Source organism: Gossypium raimondii, chromosome 6 (genome assembly GCF_025698545.1).
Source record: "Gossypium raimondii isolate GPD5lz chromosome 6, ASM2569854v1, whole genome shotgun sequence".
Classification (NCBI taxonomy): Eukaryota; Viridiplantae; Streptophyta; class Magnoliopsida; order Malvales; family Malvaceae; genus Gossypium; species Gossypium raimondii.
This window is the reverse complement of record NC_068570.1, coordinates 51,187,291-51,213,063: the sequence shown is the minus strand read 5'-3', so window position 1 is coordinate 51,213,063 and position 25,773 is coordinate 51,187,291. Positions and strand designations below refer to the sequence as shown.

At 35.4% G+C, this 25,773-nt stretch overlaps 1 protein-coding gene and 1 long non-coding RNA gene across 6 annotated transcripts; both read right to left on the bottom strand.

Annotated features, from left to right (window-relative positions):
• Positions 1 to 2,552: 2,552 nt before the first annotated feature.
• On the bottom strand, positions 2,553 to 3,965 carry LOC105772059 (uncharacterized). The gene has a single exon (XM_012593403.1). It carries the CDS (start codon positions 3,963 to 3,965, stop codon positions 2,553 to 2,555), a length of 1,413 nt encoding a protein of 470 aa, XP_012448857.1.
• A 1,300-nt stretch (positions 3,966 to 5,265) lies between these two features.
• On the bottom strand, positions 5,266 to 25,476 carry LOC105774709 (uncharacterized). 5 transcript variants are annotated; one of them, XR_008196719.1, is made up of 6 exons: positions 24,863 to 25,476; positions 24,707 to 24,788; positions 24,336 to 24,622; positions 23,919 to 24,233; positions 23,704 to 23,803; positions 11,382 to 11,843 (listed from the first exon to the last, which is right to left on the bottom strand). It is a non-coding gene; the product is annotated as an uncharacterized LOC105774709 (long non-coding RNA). The 5 variants fall into 5 exon arrangements; XR_008196717.1 differs by having other exon boundaries at positions 23,919 to 24,449; positions 24,544 to 24,622; positions 24,863 to 25,474; XR_008196716.1 differs by having other exon boundaries at positions 23,919 to 24,386; positions 24,544 to 24,622; positions 24,863 to 25,473.
• Between the last annotated feature and the right edge of the window lie 297 nt (positions 25,477 to 25,773).

The following is a 25,773-nucleotide window of genomic DNA, read 5'->3' as shown; positions in this document are numbered from 1 at the left end:
GTCCTGATACGACCATGCGAAGACATCTTTGAACTCTCGAAGCAATTCAATGAGGTTTTGTTTTACTTCTTCAGCTATGCACGTGCCAATCTTTACCACCTTTCCCTCTTCCAGGATCACAGGATTTGTTTCTCTTCATGCTCTACCATCCTTAACAAGTCCGGAGATAGGTTGCAATCTATGTTATCTTCAAAATCTTGAGATTCCTCTAAATACATATCTCGTTCAAAAAGATTTTCTAAGTCCATAGTAGAGTCACTCATGTCATTGATATCTTGGGACCTGTTATAAGTATCAAAGAATGTAAAGGGAATGTATGAATTTAAGGATTCTTATTTAGTGTGGTCATAAATAAAAGAATGATTCGAAATAAAAGCATTCAAGATGACTATTCGTTTGAAAGAATGAAAAGAATTTTAAAAGAATATATACTCAAAATGCGAAGATATATTTCATTGAAATCACAATGTCCAAATATAAGCCCATTTCAGTTCACAAAAAGTTTTCATTCTCTCTAGGCTTAGAACAATTAATATGTTTTGAATATTACTCTGGAAAAGCTCTAAAAACTTCAGGCATTTCTTCTGCAGTCCAATTGTTTAAAACACTCCCAAGTTCAACGGGATAGATGCCTGATGTACTTCCTTCTTCAGATTCTTCTTCAAATATGGCGTTGATGTTCAAGTTTCCTAACATTTCCTCTGTGATCTTCTTTCTTGGAGTCCTCAGTCCAGAATATATGGTTCCTCCCGATACGAATGTCCTGGATATGTGAGGGAAAGCCATACGTTCCCAATCAACTTCTTTTCCGTTCAAACGTGCCTTCCTCCTCTCTTATCTTTTTTCTAACTCTTTCCTTTTCTGCTTGGCATTTGGTTTAAATCCTAAACCAAAGCGGTCTTGTTTGTCTTTCACAACTGGTGCCTCTATCCTTCCTTGAAGGCATCTTCCCAGTCCTTTTCCAGGCATAGCTCATTTCCCAACTGTCATTTGTAGTCCCATCCTTGTGGCTCTAGATATACTGGGCATTGGGATTTTCTTTCCCTCAGTGACAAAAGTTGCATTTACGAACTCTAAGGATCGAAAAGAACATTCAACCGCCTCATCATCTACTCCCAAATATGGTGCGTCACTGGTTACCGATGCAATGATGTCTTCCTCAGCGTTAACCGTAACTAACCGGCCTTCTGTCACTAATTTTAACTTCTAGTGCAATGATGAAGGCACCACCCCTGCTGAATGAATCCATGGTCTCCCAAGCAAGCAATTATACGAGGGCTTGATATCCATCACTAAGAAATCCACTTCGTATGTATTTGGGCCAATCAAGAGAGGTACTTCTATTCTTCCCATCACCTTTCTTTCGGTGCCATCGAATGCTCTTACGATGTTCTGGCATGATTTCATATGAGAACTATCCACCGGTAACCTGCTTAAGGTGGATAGGGGTAAGATATTCAAGGCCGATCCATTGTCAATTAGCACACCTGACAACATATATTTCCCGCAGTGAGCGGTAATATGTAGGGCTTTAGTGGCTCCTCTTCCCCCTGGTGGTATTTCATCATCATTAAAAAAGATGAAATTGTCGGCACTTATGTTGTTAACCAAACGGTCCAACTTGTTCACTGAGATATCTTTAGCGACTTAAGTTTCATTTAGTACCTTTATCAACGCATTACGATGCACCTCCGAACTTAGAAGCAACTCAAGCACCGAGATACGAGCCGGTTGCTTATGTAATTGTTCTACCACGCTATACTCATTATGTTTCAAGAATTTTAGAAATTCTCTAGCCTCATTTTCAGTTACCGGCCGATTGACATGCGATTCAACTTTGTCTGTTTTTGCTTTTTCCAACTCAACTACTAAGGCTTTTCCTTTTCCAGATTCCACTTTTGCACTTGCCAGATCATAGCGCTTTCCACTTCGTGTATAGAATCCTTCATTTTCTTCTGAAGCATTTACCAAGCTCTCTTTTCCTGGAATTGTCACATTGCAGTCGTAATTCCAAGGAACCTTTTTGCTATCCTTGTAAGGAAAGGATACAGGTTTTTGGATTATGACCTTTGGCGCTATTTGTATTCCAGATTCTTTGCTTACTGGCTTTGAAATAATCACCACTGGGTGATTAGCCATTTGGGCCTTCTCCGCAGGTCCTTCCTCTGAAGCATAAACTTCTCCCTTTTCTAATCCCTTGATCTCCTCATAGAACTCCATTTCTTTATTATCCATTAAGTTTTGCACCACCGTTCTGAACTCGGTGCATTTCTGGATGTCGTGGTCTTCTTCTGCATAGAACTCACAAAATTTCTTTATTCTTTCAGGCATTTCTATCAAATCTTGCTTGATGAGACCTATTTTCACCATTTGTTTCCAAACCCATTCAAGAGGGGTCTTTATCTCTGCCACGTTGACTTTGACTCTTCTTCCTCTATTCTCAATTATCTCGTTCACCCTTTTATCATCATGATTGGGCAGCGGATTATCTGCTACATTTGGTCCTGATGAGTCACCAATCTTTACGATCCTCATATTGATAAGTTTTTCAACTAACTTCTTGAATGCAGTGCAGTTCTCAATCGAGTGCCCTTCATCCCCGCGTAGTATTCGCATTGGGCATTTGTGTCATAACACTTAGGGTATGGAGGTTGCATGAGTTTTAGGTAAAATAGAGATACCACATGTGCATCGAATAAGTTCTGGTACAATTCCCTATACGTTACTGGAATGGGTGTAAATTGAAGTCTTTCCACATTTGGCCTTGGATTGGATTCATGTTTCGAAGAACCTTGATGATTAGCAATTACTGCTCTCGATTTTCCCACCATGATTGGTTTAGAATAGTCCTTGTTAAACGTGCTTATGTTGTTTATCTCGTGTTCCTTCTTTCTTGGTGCTGACCTTTTAGTGCTTTCTCTTGCTTCTATCTTGCCACATCTTATGGCGTTCTCTATCATTTCTCCAGATATAACTATGTCTGAAAAGCTTTTAGTGGCACTGCCCAACACGTGATTGAGAAATGGAGCTTTCAAAGTATTGATAAAGAGCATGGTTATCTCTTTCTCTAAAAGTGGTGGTTGAACTTGCGCTGCCACTTCCCTCCATCTCTGAGCATACTGTCGGAAGCTCTTATTAGGTTTCTTTTCCATGTTTTGCAATACAATTTGGTCAGGTGCTATATCCATCACATGTCTGTATTGCTTTATAAAGGCTTGCGCCAAATCTTTCCACGAGTAGATGTTGGCCCGACTCAATTGATTGTACCATCTAGCCGCTGACCCGACCAAACTGTCCTGGAAGCAGTGAATCAGCAGTTGATCATTGTTAATATACCCAGTCATCCTTCGGTAAAACATAGTGATATGAGCTTCGGGACAACTTGTCCCGTTATACTTCTCAAACTCCGGCATTTTAAATTTGGGAGGGAGGACCAAATCGGATACCAAGCTAAAATCTTTGACGTCCATTCCTCGGTGGTAATTAGTATTTTCCATGGCTTTAAACTTCTCCTCTAGCCATCTACATCGGTCTTCTAATTGTTTCGGCAAGTCTATTCTTGCCTTCTCTATTTCTGCTACATCGTCGAGACCAGGAACCACGGGATTAGTAGGATTATCCCTGGGGTTAGAACCCGGGCCTGTTGGGAAGTTCATCGATGCTGGGGCACCGACTTGGTATTGGGATCTAATAGTGACAGGTACCCTCTGTGGGTACACCCCTGGTTGCGTCTGGATATTAGTTGGGGCGAAACCTGGAGGGTAGGCAGGGTCTTCGTGATCATCCCCAGAATTTACCACGGGGCTCTTCCCCGTATCGTGCCCCGCAGCCATTAACTGCTTTAATTGATTCAATAATTCTCTTTGGGATTCTTCCATATCTTGCTGCATTTTATCTAGTTTTTCTTGCATCTGAGCTTGCGTCTGTTCTTGCAATTGCTCTAATCTCTCTAATCTTTGATCCATTTCTTTGGTTCTGCGGCGAGTACCGTAATGATATCTAGTTGGCAGATTTTTGTTGATTTCTAGGGTAACTGTCATAATTTTTAATTAATTAGAGCTCTTATTATTATTTTTTGAAACTTTAATGCATGTAATAAAAATGTAATGCAGATGGATGCAAAGAAAATGCATTGATTTTAATTCAATTTCATTAGGAAAACTTGACTAGAAAATAAATTTCTTTACATAAAGTGGATTACATATACGGCTTTGCCTTTATGCTCAAAGCCTTAACCCTCTTAAAGACCCAAGCTAACTCTCGACCCCGACTTGATTCCGACTCATATTTCAAACTTAGTATATCAGCCTGAACCGCTAAGGTTTGCAGATGGTCAGCCACTTCCCGCACTTGAGTCACAGCTTCGCCCATAACGCAATCTCTATCTCTAATCTGACTTTGAAGATGATGGAGCTGCTCTTGGTACTGTTCATTACGTCTTTTAAGAAGTTCTACTCGTAATTTAGAATTTCACAATGCGTCTTCAAGTTCTTCTATCTTTTCCTTCAATTCTTCAATCTTGCTCAAACTTGCTCTCAGCTCGATCATAGAATTACGACTACGGCACAAATGAAGCGACCTTTCCAACTCAGCTATCTGGGCTTTAAATATTGCTTCTTTATTTCGACATTCTAACAAATTTTCCTCCAAAGCACTTTCTCGAGCTCGGGCATCTTGAAATTTCTTTTCCCACTGAACAGCTTTGGCCTTTTCTTCCTTGATCTCCTGTCGCCATTGCTCTGATATTTTACCTAAACCCGCAGTTCTCAGTGACAAATGCAACTTCTTATAATCTATTTTTAGACTATCTAAATCCTCTTCAGCCTTGTTCTTCCCTTTCCTCAACTTTTCAGCTTCCAACTTGTGGATATCGACATTTAGTCCCAAATGCATCTTTTCCTCTTCTAGCTGCTCTATCTTCTTTTCCAATTCCAAACTTCTTTTTTCAAAGTCCTGTTTAATGATCTCTAATTCTGACGGAACTACTTACAAATACTCCTCTATGGATCGAACGCAATCTTTTCTTGGCCCGGGGATGTTATCATTAATCCTCTTACTTCTCCATCCATGATACTCGGGGGTCGTCATCGCTCCTACAGTAAATCGTTTCATCCGATGAGTTTACCTCCAAGCATTAGTCATTTCTCGAATCTTCTTCTTGTAACCATCATCTTTATACAAAAACTCGCACTGAGCTAGTCCTTGGGTGGCGAGCACGAACTGCTCTTGACCCATCTTGTTTGAAGACCATCAATGGCGATAGCCAATGACTCCCCAAATCCCAAGTAAAGGGACCCAGTCGAAATTCCCACATCGATACAAGATCTCATTGGGCACCATCCAAGGAGCTTTCCATTCAACATCTTCATCTTTGATATTTTGAAGAATCGCTATCCATCTTTCCACGGTAATGTTGTCACGTCTCGGCATGGCTGCTAATTCTTTCAATGGAGAATAATTCTTGGAAAATACTCGGTAAGAGACTTTATCCACTTTCCAGAAGTGACTGTGAAACCATACTAACAAGAGCTGTGCACATCCAATGAATCTTCCCTCCCCCACGCTTCGGCACGCACTTAAAGATCTAAATGTCTCGACCAAAATTGCTGGAACAGGTGTGACCCTCTTGTCCAGTCGATCAAATAAATCAGTAATTGCCTCGTCTACATACCCCAACGCTCGAGGGAAAATCATCAGCCCATAAATGCTCAAAGCAAAAACATTGACTTTTTTCTTCGTATCAGGGTGAGCTAAAATCAAATCACGCAGACTTCTCTAGGGAATACATTTGTTTTCCCATTTCTGTTTGACCCGCGGTGAGACCCATTGCTCACTCATTCCCAACATGTTCACTAGCTTCTTCACAAAAGTAGGGATATTGACGGCTTTAGAATAGACTTTATCTGCCTGAAACCTTGGGCAACGCAGTAAGGCTGTATATTCCTCTATGGTAGGCACCAAGTCTATCTCCCCAAAAGTAAAGCAGCTATAAGCGAGATTCCAAAATTGGGCTAGAGCTCGAAACAAATATTCGTCCACTTTAATATCAAGCAAATAAGGCAAGTTACCATAATTAGAGTAAAACAATTGTTTAACTTCATCATCCCACTGGGCCTATATTTCTTTCAACTCCTGGAAATTATTCTGAGTTACATTGATATAAGTGAAGTCCAATAACTCTGACGTGTACCCTTCCGTCAAGCTGTCTCCTTTCTCGAGTTGCGTTTTTTCTGACCATATTCGGACAACCGCATTATCTTTCACTTTATCAAAAAATTCACTTTCCATGATTAGCTTTCTATCTAGCAACCGAATGTGAATCAACGCCTTTTATAATGAAATGCCATGTATGCCATGCAATCAAACAAAACACAATAAGTTAATATAAAACTAAAATCAAATACAAGCAATAAATAATAAAGCACCTAGTTAGGTGTCTACTAGGGGTTGGAAATGGTTCTACCTAGGATGGGTTCCTAAGGTCTTCTATATGCGGTTTGGCTCTAGAGATAAAGTACCCGAACCAGCAGATTCCTCGATCTTCACCCATTATAGGCTCATATAGACCGAGTTCGGTTCAGAGGAATACATTTCCCTATGGCTGCACGGAGATGAAAATCTCACGAAGACATAGGTACGGATGTATCCCGAAAGTGATCTACTATCCTGCACGGAGGTGAAAACCTCACGAAGGACTAGCTTCTCACTCCCACTTAAAAAGGTTTGACCAACGGTCATGCAATACAATGTGCAGAGATACCGAAATTTAAATCACCACAACAATTACAACGATGAGAATCGTGATAAAACGAATGAAATGCAATGAAAGGATCGTATATTTAAATCAAATTTTCAACTTTCGACAAAAAGACAAGAAGTAATCAACTCGTGGCTTGACTCTCTTATTTAAAATCCCCAGCGGAGTCGCCAAGCTGTTGACACCATTTTTTTGATTGAAAACGGGGTCGACTTGGGTTTTGACAAATGAAACGAAAATGGGAGTCGCCACCAATCCTTTTTAATGAGGTGTGATTGGATCACCTCGAAAAGTGGTTGTTTGTAATAAACGATTTTGATTTTATTAAAACAACGATTTTGGTCCACGAAATCTAGAAAAATGGGCTCAGGAGTCGGTTACGTACGAGGAAGGATTAGCACCCTCGTAACGCCCAAAAATTGGTATCTAGTTGATTAGTCAATGTCTTAATGTCGAAAACTAAAAATTTTAAAGAAATTTAAAATACGATCCTTTGTCTTAAAATGACTTGTATAAAATAGGTTGCTTATATTAAAAAACTCCTACAACAAAAATTAAAAAACGATATTCAATTGTCCAAGTCAAATGAGGAAATCGCAACCCAATACGTTAGGGCACAATTTTTCAACATTCCAAACATTGAACATTGCCTTGGTTGTTTTTAAGAAAATCCTCATCTCGAAAAATCAACGTGTCACATCCAATGCGTTAGGACACGACATATTGAATTCTTGATAATGAGCTTTTATTTATTTTTATTTTCATTTTTTTAAAAAAAGTAACCTCGATTATTTAGATTCAGCAAAGAAAATCGGAACCCAATACGTTAGGGCTCAATTCTCTCGAAGATCCCAAATACCGAGTGTTGCTTTTATTTTGAAATTTTTTGTTCTTAATAAATTCGAGTAAAATGGATGTAAAATAATAATAATGATGACAATGTAAATAAAATTATACAAGCAAAACAATAAATAATAAAAACAATCATACTGCAAGGTAACAAATACTTAGGAACTAAATAAAGAAAACAAATAATAATAAACATGCAAATAAATGAACAAAATTAACAACATGATGCAAATATAAAAATATATAAACACATATATATAAATAAAATAATGAGAATATGAAAACATGTGTATGTTTACATATTTGAATTATTATACATTAAAAAATGTAAGTGTGTATATATATGTATTTATGAAAATGAAGTATAGACTTGTATATAGGTATATATAAATAAAATATAGAAACATATATGTGTACACATATACATAAAATATACATAGGTATATGTACATATATTATGAGAATAAAGCTAAAATAATAATAAATCACTAAAAACTAGTTAAGGCATTAATAAGATTGTAATGACTAAATAAATGGGAAATAAAACCAATAACAATGAATAATAATATCGATGGTAACATTAAAATAATGAACAAAATGATAAATTACTAAAAAGGACTAAATCAAAGTAAAAACAAAAATACTGGGCGAATTCGAAATAAATAAAAAAGAGGACCAGATTGCGACACACGCCGAAACAGGGGGACCAAATGGGTAAATAACCGAAGCCCTCCAAAATGCAACTCAGCAGTGGGCCAGATTGGAAGAAAAAAACGTTGTGGGGCTACATTAAAAATAAAAGGAAATAGCGAAATAGGATCAAATTGAATCAGACCGAAAATGCGGAAGGGCCTGAGGCGCAAATAACCCCTTAATAGAAAACACGCGGATCGCCTGAGTTGGGTCGGGTCGACGCGCGGATCCCCTTATCCAAAACGGCGCCGTTTTAAAATTAATATAAATACTAAAAAAACACTAAAAAATAGTTTTAAAACCATTTTTCAAAAAAAAAACAGATAGGAGCTCTCTCTCTCCCTCGTTCTCTCGGGCCTTGGCGCCGGTCATCGGCCGATCTAGGCCTCTGGCGTACCTCCGCCTTAGCATCGCCGCATGCGGTTGCCGGCGACTCAAAATTGGATCTTTTTGATCCTTTTTTGAAGCCGGGCTTCTCTTAGGCACAAATCCAAGGCCAAACCTCGAAAAAAAAGAGCCCGAAGCCTGAAGAACCAGGGAAGGCCGCTCGTCTTCTCCTCCCCGACACGGCGCAGGTAAGGTCCCTTTCTCTTATTTTTATTACGTAAAAAAAATCATACAAAAGAAGAGAAAGAAAAACGAAAATAGAGTAAAAAAACTAAATAGAAATGAGAGAAAATCACCTCTCAAATTTTCTTGTTTTTATTTCTTTTTTGTTAATGTCTGTTTCTTTTTTTGTGTTACAAAAGTTGTTGGAAACCCCCTTAAAATTACATATTGTTGGCTTTTTATAGCCGATTGTGTCATCATTCTCCATTGCTATGATTGTCACTTCTTTCTTCTTCGCAGGCGTTTGAAGCAGGTGGTAGTAGGTGCGGCGGTGGCATGGGTAATGGCGGCTGGAGGTAGTAGGCTAGGATCAAAGGGGCGGCACCTAGGGTTTCTAGGCAGATATTTTTTAGGGAAATTGGGCCATGCTATTAGGCTTCGGGTTTGGGTGTAAATGGGTTTTGGGTTTAACTGTTTTGGGCTAAAGGTTAATGGGTTAGTTTAATTGGTTTGGTGTATTGGTAGGGTTAATTGGGTTGTATTGGGTTTTGGGCTAAAAATTTGGCTTGTAAACACATGTTCACTTTTATCTTTATTTACACATACACATACACATACACATTCACATTCACTTTCACTTTCACATGTCACTTTTGCAACCATTAGTAGTGGAATTGTGACCTTAAGGGCTTGGAGTGTTGGATTTGGTGCCCTAAGTGTAGTAATTTCATCTATGTACACGTGATAACTTTTTCGAATAAATTGGTTAATAAAACAAATCCGTGCATTACATTAATATACTTTGTATAATTGTCCTCATGTATGCAAAGCAAAATAGAAGCAAATATTTTTCACTAGTTGTCTAATGTTTAAACTAATACTAAGCAGCATTACATGGTCAGATTGTAATACGAAAAGACAAATTTGAATTAGTAGACAAACCTAAACATGTCCTTAATCTAATCGGAAATGAACAAACCGATTGAAAGACTAATATGTCATCTATCAAGTCCAATTGGAGAGATGCTTTGTCTTGGGAATCAAAGCGAATGACTCCGAGAAGATAAAGACATGGATGTGACTGAATGGACTAACAATACATCAGAATAAACCCAAGAAGAATATATCCAGAATTTGTTTATGGATTTATTCACTTGTGACATTCATAGTGTGGCATAACTAAATCTTGAGTGGATGATAGACTATGTATGTGTGATTCGTATACTTTGATGTAAGTAAAAGCCTGTGTTCGAATAGATAAGAAACTGAAAGCTAGTGCGTTGGGTATACGAATTCTGTAGTATGTAGTGACATTCATAACAATGAAAATCATAGCCCGAGACATGGGTAAATGATATCCCTCTCATTGGCATTACATGGTTGATGAAAAGTAAATGTAGCCACAGGTAGTTCGTCTTTAAGATAAATGACTTGATTATCATTTGATAGTAATTGACTTTTCATGAAGGAAGATGTAATGGTTACTATGAGATAAAATAAGATCATATTGGGAGAATGAATATTATTCCAAAAAGATTAATGATATCCTATGAGGGTAACAAACTTATGACAAGGTCATTGGACGAGCATTGATCGAGTTGGTTTTGTAATGATATGCCATTAAGGAAAGCTTAGTCACGTACTATAGTGGAATGACTACGTGACTAAATGAGTTTATAATTAATAGGCGAAAAGCTGAAACTTAATTATAAATCATTTAAGCTCTAATTGCATATGTCTAATTGATCCCTCTGCTAGCTCGTTGAAATCAGAAATGAATTGCATGTTGAATCAAATAAACATAAATGGATAGAAATGGTGAAAATGGAGAAATGAGAAACATTTGAAAATGATTATGGTTTTCTCCAAAACGAAAATAAAAATAGAGATATGGAATCATTTAGAAATGAATGTGGTTTTCTCCAAAATGAAAATGACTTGGAAATAAATTTATGTTTTTTGAATTAAATGAAGTTAAAAAATGGAACTAATTTGGTCATAGTGAACCGTTGAATGAAGAAATATTAAATATAATTTCTCATAGATTCTTTTATGATAAAATTATCGTGATTTTAATGGAATTAGAATTGGGTTTAGAAGATTATTCAATGGGAAAATATTGAGATATTTATTTTGGGAAATAAAAAAAATTGGGTTGGATCGAATAATAAAGTATTGGGTTAAAATTCTAGGAAGTACTTGTAATTAGACCCGATATGGGATAGGTGCAAAAGCCCTTCATGTTGATAAGGGGGATGACAAACCCTATTATTATTAACTGGGTTGTTGCCATCTATACTTCTTGTTAGACTAAGAGTTCGTTTTTCTAGTTGAAATAAACTTCTAGAATTCAACAAGGGTTCTACTTCTTCTCCCTATAAATTCATGGCACCGGTAGGGTTAAAAACACAACTTTCAAATATTGTTACTCTTCTCAAAAATAGAGAGAATTTATTCTCAACTATTAAATCTAATTTCCAAAATAACATTTTTTGTCGATTTCTATTTGATAAGAGATTATTCATTTTCACACTTAAACAAAGAAAATTGTTTCTGATTCTATGTTTGATTTGAATAGTTCAGGGCCACACTGAAAGTAGTTCGTGGTACGAGGATAATGGAGAAGGTCATTTGGTTGAAAGCCGAGAACGACAATGATCCGTCTATTCAAAAATATAGGTGCAAATTTGACTAAGGGTTTATTACTATAAATATAAAAAAATCGGGTGGATTTTCAAAATTTTAATTTTTAGATGTGTAAAAAACTGTTTTCAAACTGAATTTTTTCTAACATAAAGTCATGACCTCGAGCTTGATGTCACGAGACAACACCCATAGTGTTGCGGCATCCTCAGTAGACTGCTCCAAGTTGGTGTCTCGTTGAAGTCTTGCACCCTTAAGGTGATGAAGGCTCAATGTCGTGATATCCTAGCATCAGTGTCGTGACACCCACGTTAGATGCAATGTTCCTCAAGGTTTGGTCATTGTTGTCTCCCTACACATGCTCAAATCAATCATTGGACTCCTAATGACATAGTTTTGCCATTTAGGTCTCAAAAAAGGTAAAATATAAGAAAAGCTATCATTAACACTAAAATCTAACAATCAATAAAAAATATTAAAAAGACTCGTAAACTACTTGAAAACAAGGTTATTAAGTACTTGAGAAAGCCTAATTTGACATATCAAATTACGATAAGTTAATTGTGCGGATGTACATATGTGATTAAGGAATGAAACTTATAGATATATCAACTTACATTCAAAATTTGGAGTCTTGTTTTTTCATTGGTGTAAATGCCCAATCCTTGTATTATGGTCTTTCCTCTTGGGTCGATTGTTGCTCTCCCCTTTCTAGATGCAACAATATTTTTCCTTATGCTTATTGTGTAACACCCCTTAACCGTATCCAACACCGGAATAGGGTACGAGGCATTACCAAAACACATATACTTGTAAACGTATTTAACCGAGTTATAAAATTTCATCAAAATTAAAACTTTCAAAATAATTAACATGTTTCTATAACTTTTCACAATATATCCTCAAAATATTATAATCATAATAATTAGGGCTCATGAGACCGATACATACTCATGCAATTTAATGCTTCATTTCCATTTCATTCAATTCGCAATTTCTCATGCTCATAATTTAAATCATATCACTAGCAATTTCCATTTAATTCACGTACAATTCAATGACATCAAATTCAAAACTAATACGTATTTACCATTTAACTCAATGTTTATTGATTATACCATTCAATAACACATTTATGAAATTCTCAATTTAGCAATGAAAATATCACTTTAGTTTGAATAACAACATCGTCTCCGATATAAATACACTACCACTTATCCATTTACTTTAATTCTTTCGGGCCCATTTGTCACTTACCATCCTTAATCAAATTAGGGAACAGTCACGGAAAATTGAGTACTTCACTTTCACTTTGCCATAGTATAACTATGGTCTTACGTATGATCACTTATCACTTGTCCCTGATCAAATAAGTGTAGCCACCTATCACTTTGTTTCTGATCAGATAAGTGTAGCCACTTATCACTTTGTTTCTTGATCGATAAGTGTAGCCACTTATCACTTTGTTTCTTGATCAGATAAGTGTAGCCACTTATCACTTTGTTTCTTGATCAGATAAGTGTAGCCACTTATCACTTTGTCTCTTGATCAGATAAGTGTAGCTAAAGCTATTACTTATCACTTTGTCTCTTGATCAGATAAGTATAGCCAAGCTATCACTTATCACTTTCACTTGTCACTTGATCGGATAAGTGTAGCCAAGCTATCACTTATCACTTTCCACTTTCCACTTGTCACTTGATCAGATAAGTGTAGCTGAAGCTATCACTTATCACTTTGTCACTTGATCAGATAAGTATAGCCGAAGCTATCACTTATCACTTTGTCACTTGATCAGATAAGTATAGCCGAAGCTATTACTTATCACTTTCCACTTGTCACTTGATCAGATAAGTGTAGCTAAAGCTACCACTTATCACTTTGTCACTTGATCGGAAGTACTCAAATCCAAGCGTTCGCTCAATTTGATCATTTATTCATATATCGGCTTACCAACATGTGTTAATTCATAAACCATTCATGGTATTATTTCATGCCAAATCATATACCTAATATACCATACACACATACTATGAAACTTTATTTTCACACATGAGCTTAAACCATGACCAATAATGCACAAAAATAAGCATCATTCATATTTCATCGTTTATTAGTTATAATCAAACATATGACCATTTATACACTAATCATTCATATATTTCCCAATTTTCCTCCTCCTCCTCTCCATTCCACATCCTTAATGTGTATAACACACTTAAACAACATTAACCATAATTTCAATATTCACTAACATGTATATTCAAAGTCATTTATCCGAGTCGAGTCACTAAATTATTTTTATCCTGAGCTACTGAGCTCCAAATTAAGATCCGTTAATTTTCCTGAAACTAGACTCACATATCTTCATACCATAAAATTTTCATAATTTTGGTTCATCCAAATAGTACTGCTTTATTCTTTAAATTTTCCCTGTTTACATTTGTCGACGCCCCGACCACTCTTCACTAAAATTAATTATCTCATTGTACGTAATTCGGATGATGTTTTAGCTTGTTTCTTCTAAAATAGACTCATTAAGGATTCTAACCATATAAATTATAACTCATAATCATTTTTTACAATTTTAATGATTTTCCAAAGTCGAATAGGGAACCCGAATTCATTCTCGACCTTGTCTCACAAAATCTATTATATCTCATGATTTACAATTCCATTGCTCACATCATTTCTTTTATAAGAAACTAGACTCAATAAGCTTTAGTTTCATATTTTATTCATCCTCTAATTCAATCTCTACAATTTTGGTGATTTTTCAAAGTTACACTATCGTCAGCTGTCCAAAAGCGCTTCAAAGGCAAAATGTTGATTTCCATTTTGCCCCAAATTTCACAGATTTATACAATTCGGTCCTTTCTCAATTAACCCTCAATTAATCTAATTTTCTCAATTAGTACTTTACTAGACATTATAAGTTGTTACACAACTATTGAAATTGAATTTCCACATATAACTCTATCTTCAAACTCTTTTACTATTAGGTCCCAAACATTCACTTTCTATTCAATTCTTTCAATAAAATCAAGATATGAACAATTTAAAGCTCTAATTTCATGATAAATCATCATATACTTCAAAGACATATTCATATCAACTTTCAACTTCTTTCATAAAATCAAAACTAATGAATTTAACAAGTGGGCCTAGTTGTAAAAGTCATAAAATACAAAAATTTCAAGAAATAGTCAAGAATTGAACTTACTTGTAATAAAAATATGAAGAACCAACTTGAAGAAGCCCTTCCATGGTGTTTTAGTGATGAGAATTCAGAAAATGAAGAGAAATCTAGATAATTCCACTTGGGTCCTAACTTTATTAAGCAAATTTTGAAATTTTCCAATTTTGCCCTTAATTCTCCTTACTTTCTTCTTGATTTCATGCCTCTGTTGTCCATTAAATAGACCTTGGGTCTATTTGTCTTTTAAGCCCTCTTCCTTTTATCATTTAAGCTATTTAATCATTTCCCAAAATTTTGCATTTGTTACAATTTAGTCCTTTTGTTCAATTAATTATCTAACTTTAAAATTTCTTAACGAAACTTTAATACTAACTTTTAACACTCCATAAATATTTATAAAAATATTTATGGCTCGATTTAAAATCCCGAGGTCTTGATACCTCATTTCGATTCTAATTATTTTAATATTTATTTCTAGTGCACTATTCACTATTTCAAAAATTTTCCTAACTTCATATTTAACTTATACTTACTAAATTAATAATATTTTCTACCCATTTGTCGAATTTAGTGATCTCGAATCACCGTTCCGACACCTCTGAAAATTCAAGCCATTACATTTTTTTTTCGTCGGATTTGTGGTCCCGAAACCACTGTTCCGACTAAGCCTAAAATCGGGCTATTACATATTGTGTTAGAAAAATCCTGAATTGAAAACGATTTTCTTGCATAGCGAAAATTTAAAATTTTGACAACTGACCCGGTTTGTGATATTTATAGTAATAAACCTTAGACTAAAATCGTACCTGTGTTTTTAGATAAGCGGATCCTTGATATTTTTCGACTTTCAACCAAATGATCTTCTCCACTATTCTCGTACCACGATCTGATTCAAGTTTGGGCTCAAACCAATTGAATTGAAACATAGAACTAGAAAAAGTTCTCTCCTTTTGGGGTGAAAACTAAAACTCTCTTCTTAATAGAAATTGGTAGAATTGTTAACTGGAATAATATATGTAATAGTTGAGAATAAACTTTCTCTATTTTTGGGCAGAATAATAATCTCTCAAAATTGTATAAATAGCTCTATCGGTGTCATCTATTTATATGAAAAGAATGTAGAACTCTTGTAGAGTTATAGAAGTTTATTTCAAATAGAAAAACAACTTCCTACTTAGATTAGAAAAGGGGTAGATGACACACCCTAGTATTCCTACTAGGGTTGTCTCCCCTTTCATGTTACATGAGGGGTTTTGGGCCTCTCTCACATCGAGTCTAATTACAAGTACTTCTTAGGCATTTTTGACCCAGTACTTTGTAATATGATCCAACCCAATTAAAAATTTCTATTTCCCAAAATAACTTTAATATTTAAATATAAAACAATTTTCTTATCCCTATTTTACCTCTAGCAAAATTTTAACGATTTTGCCCCTGGTAAAATTTCGAGAAAATATGTTCAATATTTCATGACTTAACATTTTAACTATGAACGAATGGTTTATTTTCCTTTCCAGGCTTCAAAACAACCCAAAAACGTAAACTTATTCTTTCGATCATTTTTAAGTAATCCATATAGGATTGCAATTTTCCATTTTCATTTTCATTTTCATTTCCATTTCCATTTTCATTTCCATTTGTGGAAACTTACATTCATTTCCAAATGATTCTATTTCTCCATTTCGAAGATAACCATAATCATTCCTGAATGTTTCCCATTCTCTTTTTCTATTCATTTCATTCATTTCTATTCAAACATGCAATTCATTTCTGGTTTCAACAAGTTAGCGGAGGAACCGATTAGATATATGTAGTTGAGGCTCAAATGATTTATAACTAATTTTCAACTTTTTACCTATTAATTATAAACTCATTTAGTCACGAAGTCATTCCACTATAGCATCGTGATTGAGCTCTCCCTAATGATATACCATTACGAAAATAACTACTTAGTGCTCGTCCAATGACATTGTCATTAGTGTGTTACCCTTATAGGATATCCTTGATCTCTTTGAAATAATATTTGTTCTCCCAATAGGATCCTATTTATCTTATGGCAATCATTACATCTTCTTTCATGAAAAGTCAATCACTATCACATAGTGATCAAGTCATCCTTAACAAAGACGGACGACCCGTGGCCACGTTTACTTTTCATTAACCATGTAATGCCAATGAGAGGATATCATTTACCCATGTTTTGGGCTATGAATTTCACTATTGAGAATGATGCTACATACTATAGAATTCATACACCTAACGCACCAGCTTTTGGTTCCGTATCTATTTAAATTCATGCTTTTACTTACATCAAAGTGTATATGAGTCACGCATACATAGTCTGTCATCCACTCAAGATTTAGATATGTCATACTATAAATTTTACAAGTGAATAAATCCATAAACAGATTCAAGATTTATTTTACTTAAGTCTTGTCCGATGTACTGTCAGTCCAATCAGTGACATCTATGTCTCTATCTTCTAGGAGTCATCTGCTCCGATGCCCAAGACAAGACTCTCCCCAATTGGACTTGATAGACGAAATATTAGTCTTTCAATCGGTTTTCTCCTTTTTAATTAAACTAAGGACATGTTTAGGTTCGTCTAGTAATGCAAGTTGTCTTTCTATACTATAATCTAACCACATAATACAACTTAGTATTAGTTAAACATTTGGACAACCAATGAGCAACATTTGCTTCTATTTTGCTTTGTGTACAAAAAAAACCATGTGAGGACAATAATACAAAGTATTAATGTAATTCATGAATAATTTTATTAACCAATATGTTAGAAAATATTAAACTTAGGGCACCAAATCCAACATATTGAGATTGAGGCTGAACTTTGAAAGGTTGTGGCTTGTTTTGATGACTTAGTAGCTACCTTCTTCCTTATGTTTGCAACAGGGGGTACAAATTTGTGTAAGGATTATGTTGTTGAAACTGAGTGTTGAGTGGTTGTGGCTTGTTTAGATGGCTTAGTAGTTGCCCTTTTCCTTATGTTTATTATAGGGGGTGTTAAATTGTGAGAGGCAAGGGCTTGAGATGTTTGTAAATGAGCTACATAGTCCTAAAATTAAAATAAGTGAGATATTAGTTATATAAACAATATATTGCTATTACAAAACAACCTTATAAATAAAATACCTCAAATTCTTCATGGTGTGTGGATTGAGTAGCTTCAAAATTTACTATTGTAGTTTTGGCTCATATCATGGAAAAGATGTTAACATAAGAATAGTTAACATAATTGAATTTAAGCAAGTAATTGGTGTTAAGAAGCAACATAAGTGGGGTATTACTTATATGTTGTTTTCTAGTAGGGCAGGATCTAGCATTGTGTGTTGAGAGGCCGTATAAGGAGCATGTCATCTTAATTCCTCTTCAACAGCTTGCTACCACCCTTTCCTTCACCTTCCTCTTTTCTCCTATTTAGCTTTGATCTACCAAGTAGTTCTCTCTTAATTGGTGGGTTAACAGGGCCCATTTTGATGTCTACCCAAAACTTGACACTTGGTATGGTAAGGAGAGCATAACTATATAACTCATTGTAAGCCTTAAATACATAGTCTTTAATCCTCTCATTTCCATGAAAAATAACACATAGACCATGTGGGCATGGAAGACTTGTAAGATACATGATCTACAAGTACATTTCCAACCCTTGACATCAACTACAAAGGTATCCCATTTTGCTCCACCTTATACCCCTCTTCTCCATTCAAGCTAACATGATAGTAAGTACTATTTTCATTATGTGTTTTTATTTTTAATTGATTTCTTGAAAAATAAAACTTCTTTTTTATTTTAAACATTTTAAACATTAAATCAGTGTAGACATTGATTTATTTAACATTTTTTAACACATTAAACAAATTAAATAATTTCTAATCAACACAAGGTACCAAACATTGAGCCATTTGAACACATTCAACAAATTAAACAATTTGTAAGCAGCACAAGGCAAAAAACCAAACAACCATAAACTCATTTTAACACATTGAACAGACAAAAAAATTTCCTAATCAACACAATGCAACAAACATTGAAACATGTGTTAAAATTAAACAATTTGTAATCAACATTAAGTAGCAAACATTGAGACATTTTAGCACATTGAACAAATTAAACAATTTTTAATTAGCATAAGGCAGCAAACAATATACATATTGAAGCACAATTCAGTACACATTGATTCATTTAATAGAATAAAAATAAGTCAACAAACATATTCAATATCACATTGAAAAATGGGGCAAAACTACTAACACGGGACTTCAACACTCCCAACAACATACTATATGGCTATATGGGTAAGTTTTCCTTTTGATCACTTAACTAAAAAATTTATAATTCGATCACTAAATTATTCAAAAGTTTTTATTTAAGTCATCACATTGTTAAAGCCGATGCTATATAACTTTCTTTGTTCACATTGCTTGCATCAATTAAAAGTTCTCTTTCCCTTTCTCTTTTACAGTTAAGTTTTTTTCTTCATAAAATAACTTTGGATGTCACGAATTTATGAACCAAAATTCAAATAACTTTTTTCTTTGATCTTTGACATTGACTGTTTGATTAACTTGGATTTAAGGTGTGTTCTTTTACTTATCAATGGGCACTAATCCACTATACTGGTCGTTGAATCGTCACTTGGAGCTCGCTAGTGAAACTAAAAAAAAAAAACTTAACAACCTAGTGACTTAAATAAAAAAAATTTTGAATAGTTCAATGACTTAAATGAAAACTTTTAAATAGTTCAATGATCAAATTGTATTTTTTTTAGTTAAGTGACCAAAACGAAAACTTACACATAGTTTAGTGGCTAATGGTGTAGTTTACCCTAAAATTTATCTTGGATAATCAACAAGTGTTAGATGTAATAATACGGCACATTGCACTCTTAAGGAGAAAACTCTAATTTGAACCTTAGAGGTAACATTATTGGGAGGGATATCCACAAATTTTAAAAAATTTAATCTTCATATATCGTAAAATAAATATGGATGACACTTTAATTGTTTTTGAAACAATTATCCATATTAAGTGTTAACTTAACTTTATTTTAGCAATCTGTTTTAGTTTAAGTGTAAAATCTTTCCCAAACCTAAACAAGTCTATCTATTGACACGTTCTGGCCTGTCTCTCTAACATGTGTTTTTTGTTTTATTTTTTTATTTTCAAAATTTTTTAGATTCACTTTTTGTCTTGTTCTGGTTTTAGAGTGTTACAGTTTTCACCGTGACTTAGTGTGAGTGAATGGTTTCTATGGAAAGGGGTATGGAGAATCTGCGGATCGAAGATGACGAAGAAGTGAGATGGGATAATAATAGGGAGTAGAATGAGTAGGGATCTGTCTATGAGTTCTGTCTGGTGGGATGTTGTTTAACTGCTAGCGTGGTTTATTTCTCGGCCCTGAGGATGACAATGGTGAATCTATGGCATCCTCTTAGGGGCTCCAAATCTCAGACTTAGGGGATAAATGCAATTTTTTTAAAATTTTCAATAAAATGGATATTGAATGGGTGGAAAATGGGTCACCATAGTCTTTCAATAACCATTTACTAATTTTCCACCGATTACGAGATGATGAAGATCCCTTGTTAATCCCATTAATTTTTTATAATTTTTAGGTTCAAGTACATGATTTAAACTCGAGATTTTTCTCTGAAAGAATGGCCAAGCAATTCGGGGATTTTATTGGTTCATTTGTTGAATATGATACAAAGAAAAGTTTTGGTTTGGGGAGAAAATTTATGCGAATTAGAGTCCAAATTAATATTTGTAAGTTGCTAAAAAGAAATAAGAAGCTAATAATCTCTCCTAATCACTCTACTTATGCCATCTTTAAGTATGAGAAACTGTCCCTATTTTGTTTTATTTGTGGCATTTTAAGGCATGGAGACAACTTTTGCTCAGTTCGGCTTAATAATGGGAGAGAAGAGATGTCGGTAGGATGGAATGTCTCTCTAGATGCCGCCAAAGAGAGCGTTGGTGGGAAGTAGCGTCTGGTTTCGGGAAGATGGGGATGACAGATTGTTTGGCACAAATAAGGAAAGGAGAAAGCTTTGGAGCGATTCTAGGAGAGAAGGGTGGAAAGACAGCTATTAACAATTAATCTTATCTTGGGATTTGATTTAGAAGGACTTTCCTTAAAAGATGAGTTGCCGAAAGAAGATTTGAATATTGGGTTGGGTTTACAAACAATGAGTCATGTCTTGGAGGATGACACTATTCAAGTTGGGGAAGGGAAGAAACGACCTAGATTTACATATTTCTTTTAAAAAAATCAGATTCAACATCCAATAATTCTACTAATGGTGAGAAACTACAAGCCTTATAGATATCAGCGGCTGCCTAGGGGCATGCCGACCGAATACAATGAAACTATTATGTTGGAATGTTCGCGGTTTGAGGAATCCACAAAATGTTCAAAGGCTTCAACACATGTTGAAGTTATACTCTCCCCACCTTAGCTTCTTTATGGAGACAAAACTCTCAGATACTAGAATGAAGAAGGTGCGTATGAAATGTGGTTTTTTATGTGGAATCGATGTAGGGGCTGATGGATCAAGGGATGGCTTAAGTCTAGGATGGAGGGAGGGTTGTTCGGTCACACTTCGAAGCTACTCAAATAATTATATTGATGTGGAGATTCAAGAACATTTAGATAGCCCAAAATGGAGATGGACTGATTTTTATGGGTCCTTATATAATCACAGTAGAAAAGGAACGTGGAATAAGCTGAAAAATCTAAGTAGATTTTGTACACTCCATTGGCTTGTGAATGGAGATTTTAATGAGATACTCTTTTCTTATGAGAGAAAAGGGATATCCCAAAGGATGATCGAAGAATAGAAGAATTTCGTAATGTGTTGGAGAATTGTACTTTAGAGGATATCGGATATATTGGTCCTTGGTTTACTTGGAAACTGGCGTGAAACTAATATAAAAGAGCGACTCGATAGAGGGGTTGCTACGATTGAGTGGGGGGAACTTTTCCCAAAATTTTCCTTGTGGCATCTTTCTCAATCATTCTCCGACCATTGCCTGTTGCTAATTAGAACTGATCAGAAAGAGTCGATGTGTTGCCAGAAGTCTTATAAGTTTAAATCTTGGTGGTGTATGGAGGAATCATGTGAGGACGAAATTCAAAGATTGTGGACATTGCATGTTGGGCCTTTACCAGAAAAATTAAGGTTTGTTATGATGGGCCTTCAAAAGTGGGAAAATACAATTTGGTATAAACAATGTGCTTTAACAAAGAGGTTGAGTCAACGTCTTGAAGAATTAAATCAATAGGATCGAACTGATGAGGTGTTGGCTGAGATTATCAATGTCAAAATGCATTTTAACTTTGAAGCAAAAAAATAAGAACGCTTTTGAGAGCATAAAGCTAGGGCCAATTGGTTAAAATCAGGTGACAAAAACACTTATTTTTTTCCCATAAATTTGCTTCTAATAGGCGTCGTTTCAATAAAATTAGAAGCTTACAAGATGCTGATGGGCACACTGTTTCCGATCCTGCTGATATAGAGAGAGTGGCCAGGAATTATTTTAATGATTTATTCTCCTCTAAGGGTATTGATGACACAACCATTTACTATCTGGTGTTAATAAGTATGTTACCGCTAAAATGAATAACGTGTTGATAGCAGAGTTCAAAGTGGAGGAGATGCAAGAGGCTCTTAAGTTTATAGGCCCAACAAAGGCTTCGGGGGAGGATGGTTTCCCTGTGCTCTTTTATCAGAAACACTGGCACATTATTGGGGGAGATGTCAACAATTTTTACTTGGATATTTTCAATAAAGGATCATAGATGGAATTCATTAGTAAGATGAATACTGTTTTGATTCCGAAGATTGCAACCCTACCAAATTGAAAGATTTTAGGCCAATTAGCCTTTGTACAATGCTTTACAAGATTATTGCAAAAATAGTAGTAAACTGTTTTCAAAAGATGTTGGAATTGTGTATAGATGAGGCACAAAGTGCCTTTGTACCAAGGCGCCTCATTACGGATAATGTTCTTCTAGCCTATGAGGTATTTCATGCGTTTAAAAATAAGAGAATTGGAAAGAAATGGCAGATGTCTTTGAAGCTTGATATGAGTAAAGCCTACGATCGAGTAGAATGGCTTTTCATTGAGCTAATGATGAGATCAATGGGTTTTGCAGATTCTTGGGTGAATTTCATAATAAGATGTATTAACTTAATATCCTATTCTGTTATTCTAAATGGGCAGGCTAGTGGAATTTTTAAACTGGAAAGGGGATTGAGACAAGGTGACCCTTTGAATCCGTATTTGTTCTTATTTTGCGGAGAAGAGCTTTTGATGCTAATGAAACTTGTAAATCAGGAAAGATTGATAAGGGGTGCGAATGTTTATAAAAGGAGGCCACAGATTACTCACTTAATGTTTGCAGATGATTACTTACTCTTTGGGAGAGCTACGTATAATGGTGCTAATGCTCTGAAAGGAATCCTAAGGGAGTATGAAGACATTTCTGGGCAGTGCATCAAGTTTGAGAAATCCACAGCGTTTTTTAGCTCAAACACTACAAACGCGAGTAAGGAAGTGGTTTCCCAAATGATGAACATACGGATTTCTACAGTACTAGAGAAGTACCTAGGCCTACCAAACATTGTCAGTGGTGGTAAAAGAAAAGCTATATAGAGTCTTAAGGACGGGATGTGAGCAAAAATTTTTGGATCGAGTATTCGATATCTCTCACAATGAGGCAAATAGGTATTTATAAAATCGGTCCTCCAAGCTACGGTGGCGTTGAAGTAGTAATAAGCTTGGTATTCATTGGTGTACATGGAACCGATTATGTGAATTGAAAAGTTATGGTGGCCTAGGTTTTTGCTCTTTATCTCAATTTAATTCAGCCCTACTTGCTAAACAATGATGGAGGTTGCTTAGTTATCCAGATTCATTATTAGCACGTACTCTAAAAGTAAATATTTTCCAAATACTAGCTTTATGGAGTCAAGTTTAAGACAACTACCTTCTTATACCTGGAGAAGCATATGGGCCACCAAGGACATTTTGGAGGCTAGAATGTGTTGGAGAATTGTTTCAAGTATTGAGGGCGGATGTATGGATACCTGGAAATTAAAATCAATGAATTCAAAATCCCATACTAGATTTTTCTATTCAAAGAGTGGCAGATTTAATAGACTAGCAAACAAATAATTGGAAGGAGGATTTAATCAATTCTACCTTTGTCGTTGATGATACTCAACAGATTTTAGCCATTTATTTACCCCTTGTTCCATAGAAGGATGTTCGCGCTTGGAGTGGTGAAGCTACGGGGGAATATACGGTTCGAAGTGCGTACAAATGGTTGATACATAACCATTATGGAATTTCTACTGATGGGAATTTCTACCCCTACTCTAGCTTATACAAAAAGCTCTGGAATATTGATCTACCCTCCGAAATAAAAATTACAACATGGAGGATTATGAACAACTATGTGCCTACTTATGCAAACCTATGCTACAGGAGGTTGATGAACTCTGCGAACTGTCACCGCTGTTACAATGGTGTGGAAACAGTTGAACATGTTTTTCAAGAGTGTTTGCACACAAAAGAGATCTGGCAACAGTTAAGGATTATGAACAACTATGTGCCTACTTATGCAAACCTATGCTACAGGAGGTTGATGAACTCTGCGAACTGTCACCGCTGTCACAATGGTGTGGAAACAATTGAACATGTTTTTCAAGAGTGTTTGCACACAAAAGAGATCTGGCAACAGTTAAGGTTCACACAATGTACGTAGATGCATATGACTCAAATGGCAGAATGGGTAAACAGTTTTTTTGAAAATAGTTTCATGTACCTTTGTCGATTGTTTTGCTGTGGGTTGTGGGCAATCTAGACTACATGCAACAAATTGTTACATGAAGGGAAAAGTGCGACTGCAAGGGAGACAATATATTTCATCAGAAAGTATTTGGGTGAAAATATAGGGGAAAAGAGCAAAATTGCAGAGCAAATCGAACCCGCTGGTGTGTGGAAGGCGCTTCAGAACCCTTTTGTCAAAATAAATTTTGATGCAGGATTTTGGAAGCAAGATAATAGATCCTGTTCAGGGATTATTATTAGAAATGACATAGGTAATATTTTTTGTTCAAAAACTATTTTGCATGCCAACATACCTTCACCATTTGCAGCAGAGACGATGGCTTGCTTCTAGGCAGTTTTGACAGGAGCTCAAATGGGTTTTCTAAATGTAAAAGTCGAAGGAGATTGCTTGTTCGTGATTCGTAATCTGAAAGAAATAGAGAGGAATGGTTAGTAATTAGAGCATATATTCATAATATTCGTGCGTCATGTGTGATTTTCCAAAACTGTGTTTTCCACCATGTACAAAATCATATAAACGATGCTGCTTATACTTTGGCTGCAGAGGGTCTTAAAAGAAATGAAACAACTTATCTTGTGGGCGATGTTGTTGCCTATGCACTCGATGTTGTTGAAGTAAATCGACGATAACCACATCGTATAAGCCACATCTGATATTGGTTCCCCATTTTGGAATATGGGAAGGAAATAGTTGGAAGATGAATTTTTGGGTCTTTTTAGATAAAGGAGTGTCAAGATTCTGAAGAGGCGCAATGGTTTTTGAAAGAACACATTCCAATATATTATTGAAGCAGATTGATGGGATGATACTCTAACAGGCTGCTGAAGGGTTTTGCTTTTCAGATGCTTTGGAATTGAACAATCTGCCTGGATAGTTGGGATCATTTATGTTTCTTTTAATGCTTTGTCGGTTTTCTTTTCTTCTATCAGAACTAATTTCCCTTATGTTTAGCCTGTTCATTGGGTTGGTCTTATTTATTTTGGGTTGTAATTTCTGTTTTGTTTTGTTGGGCTTGTCTTTATAGGCTTCTATTTGAATAAAATCCCAACCATTTTATTTCAAAAAAATAAAAAAGTATTTTTTAGCAATCTTATCAGTTCAACAAGCCTCAAGTTTTGATGACTTTAGTTCTTAGTTCTTAATACAAAAGGTAATTGTAATATATTTGCTCTCTATTGGCTACAACAATAAGCCCTAATTTTT

Excerpts from the sequence above, each read along its gene's own strand:
- LOC105772059 (XM_012593403.1), bottom strand. The coding sequence starts at position 3,965 with ATGGATCAAAGATTAGAGAGATTAGAGCAATTGCAAGAACAGACGCAA.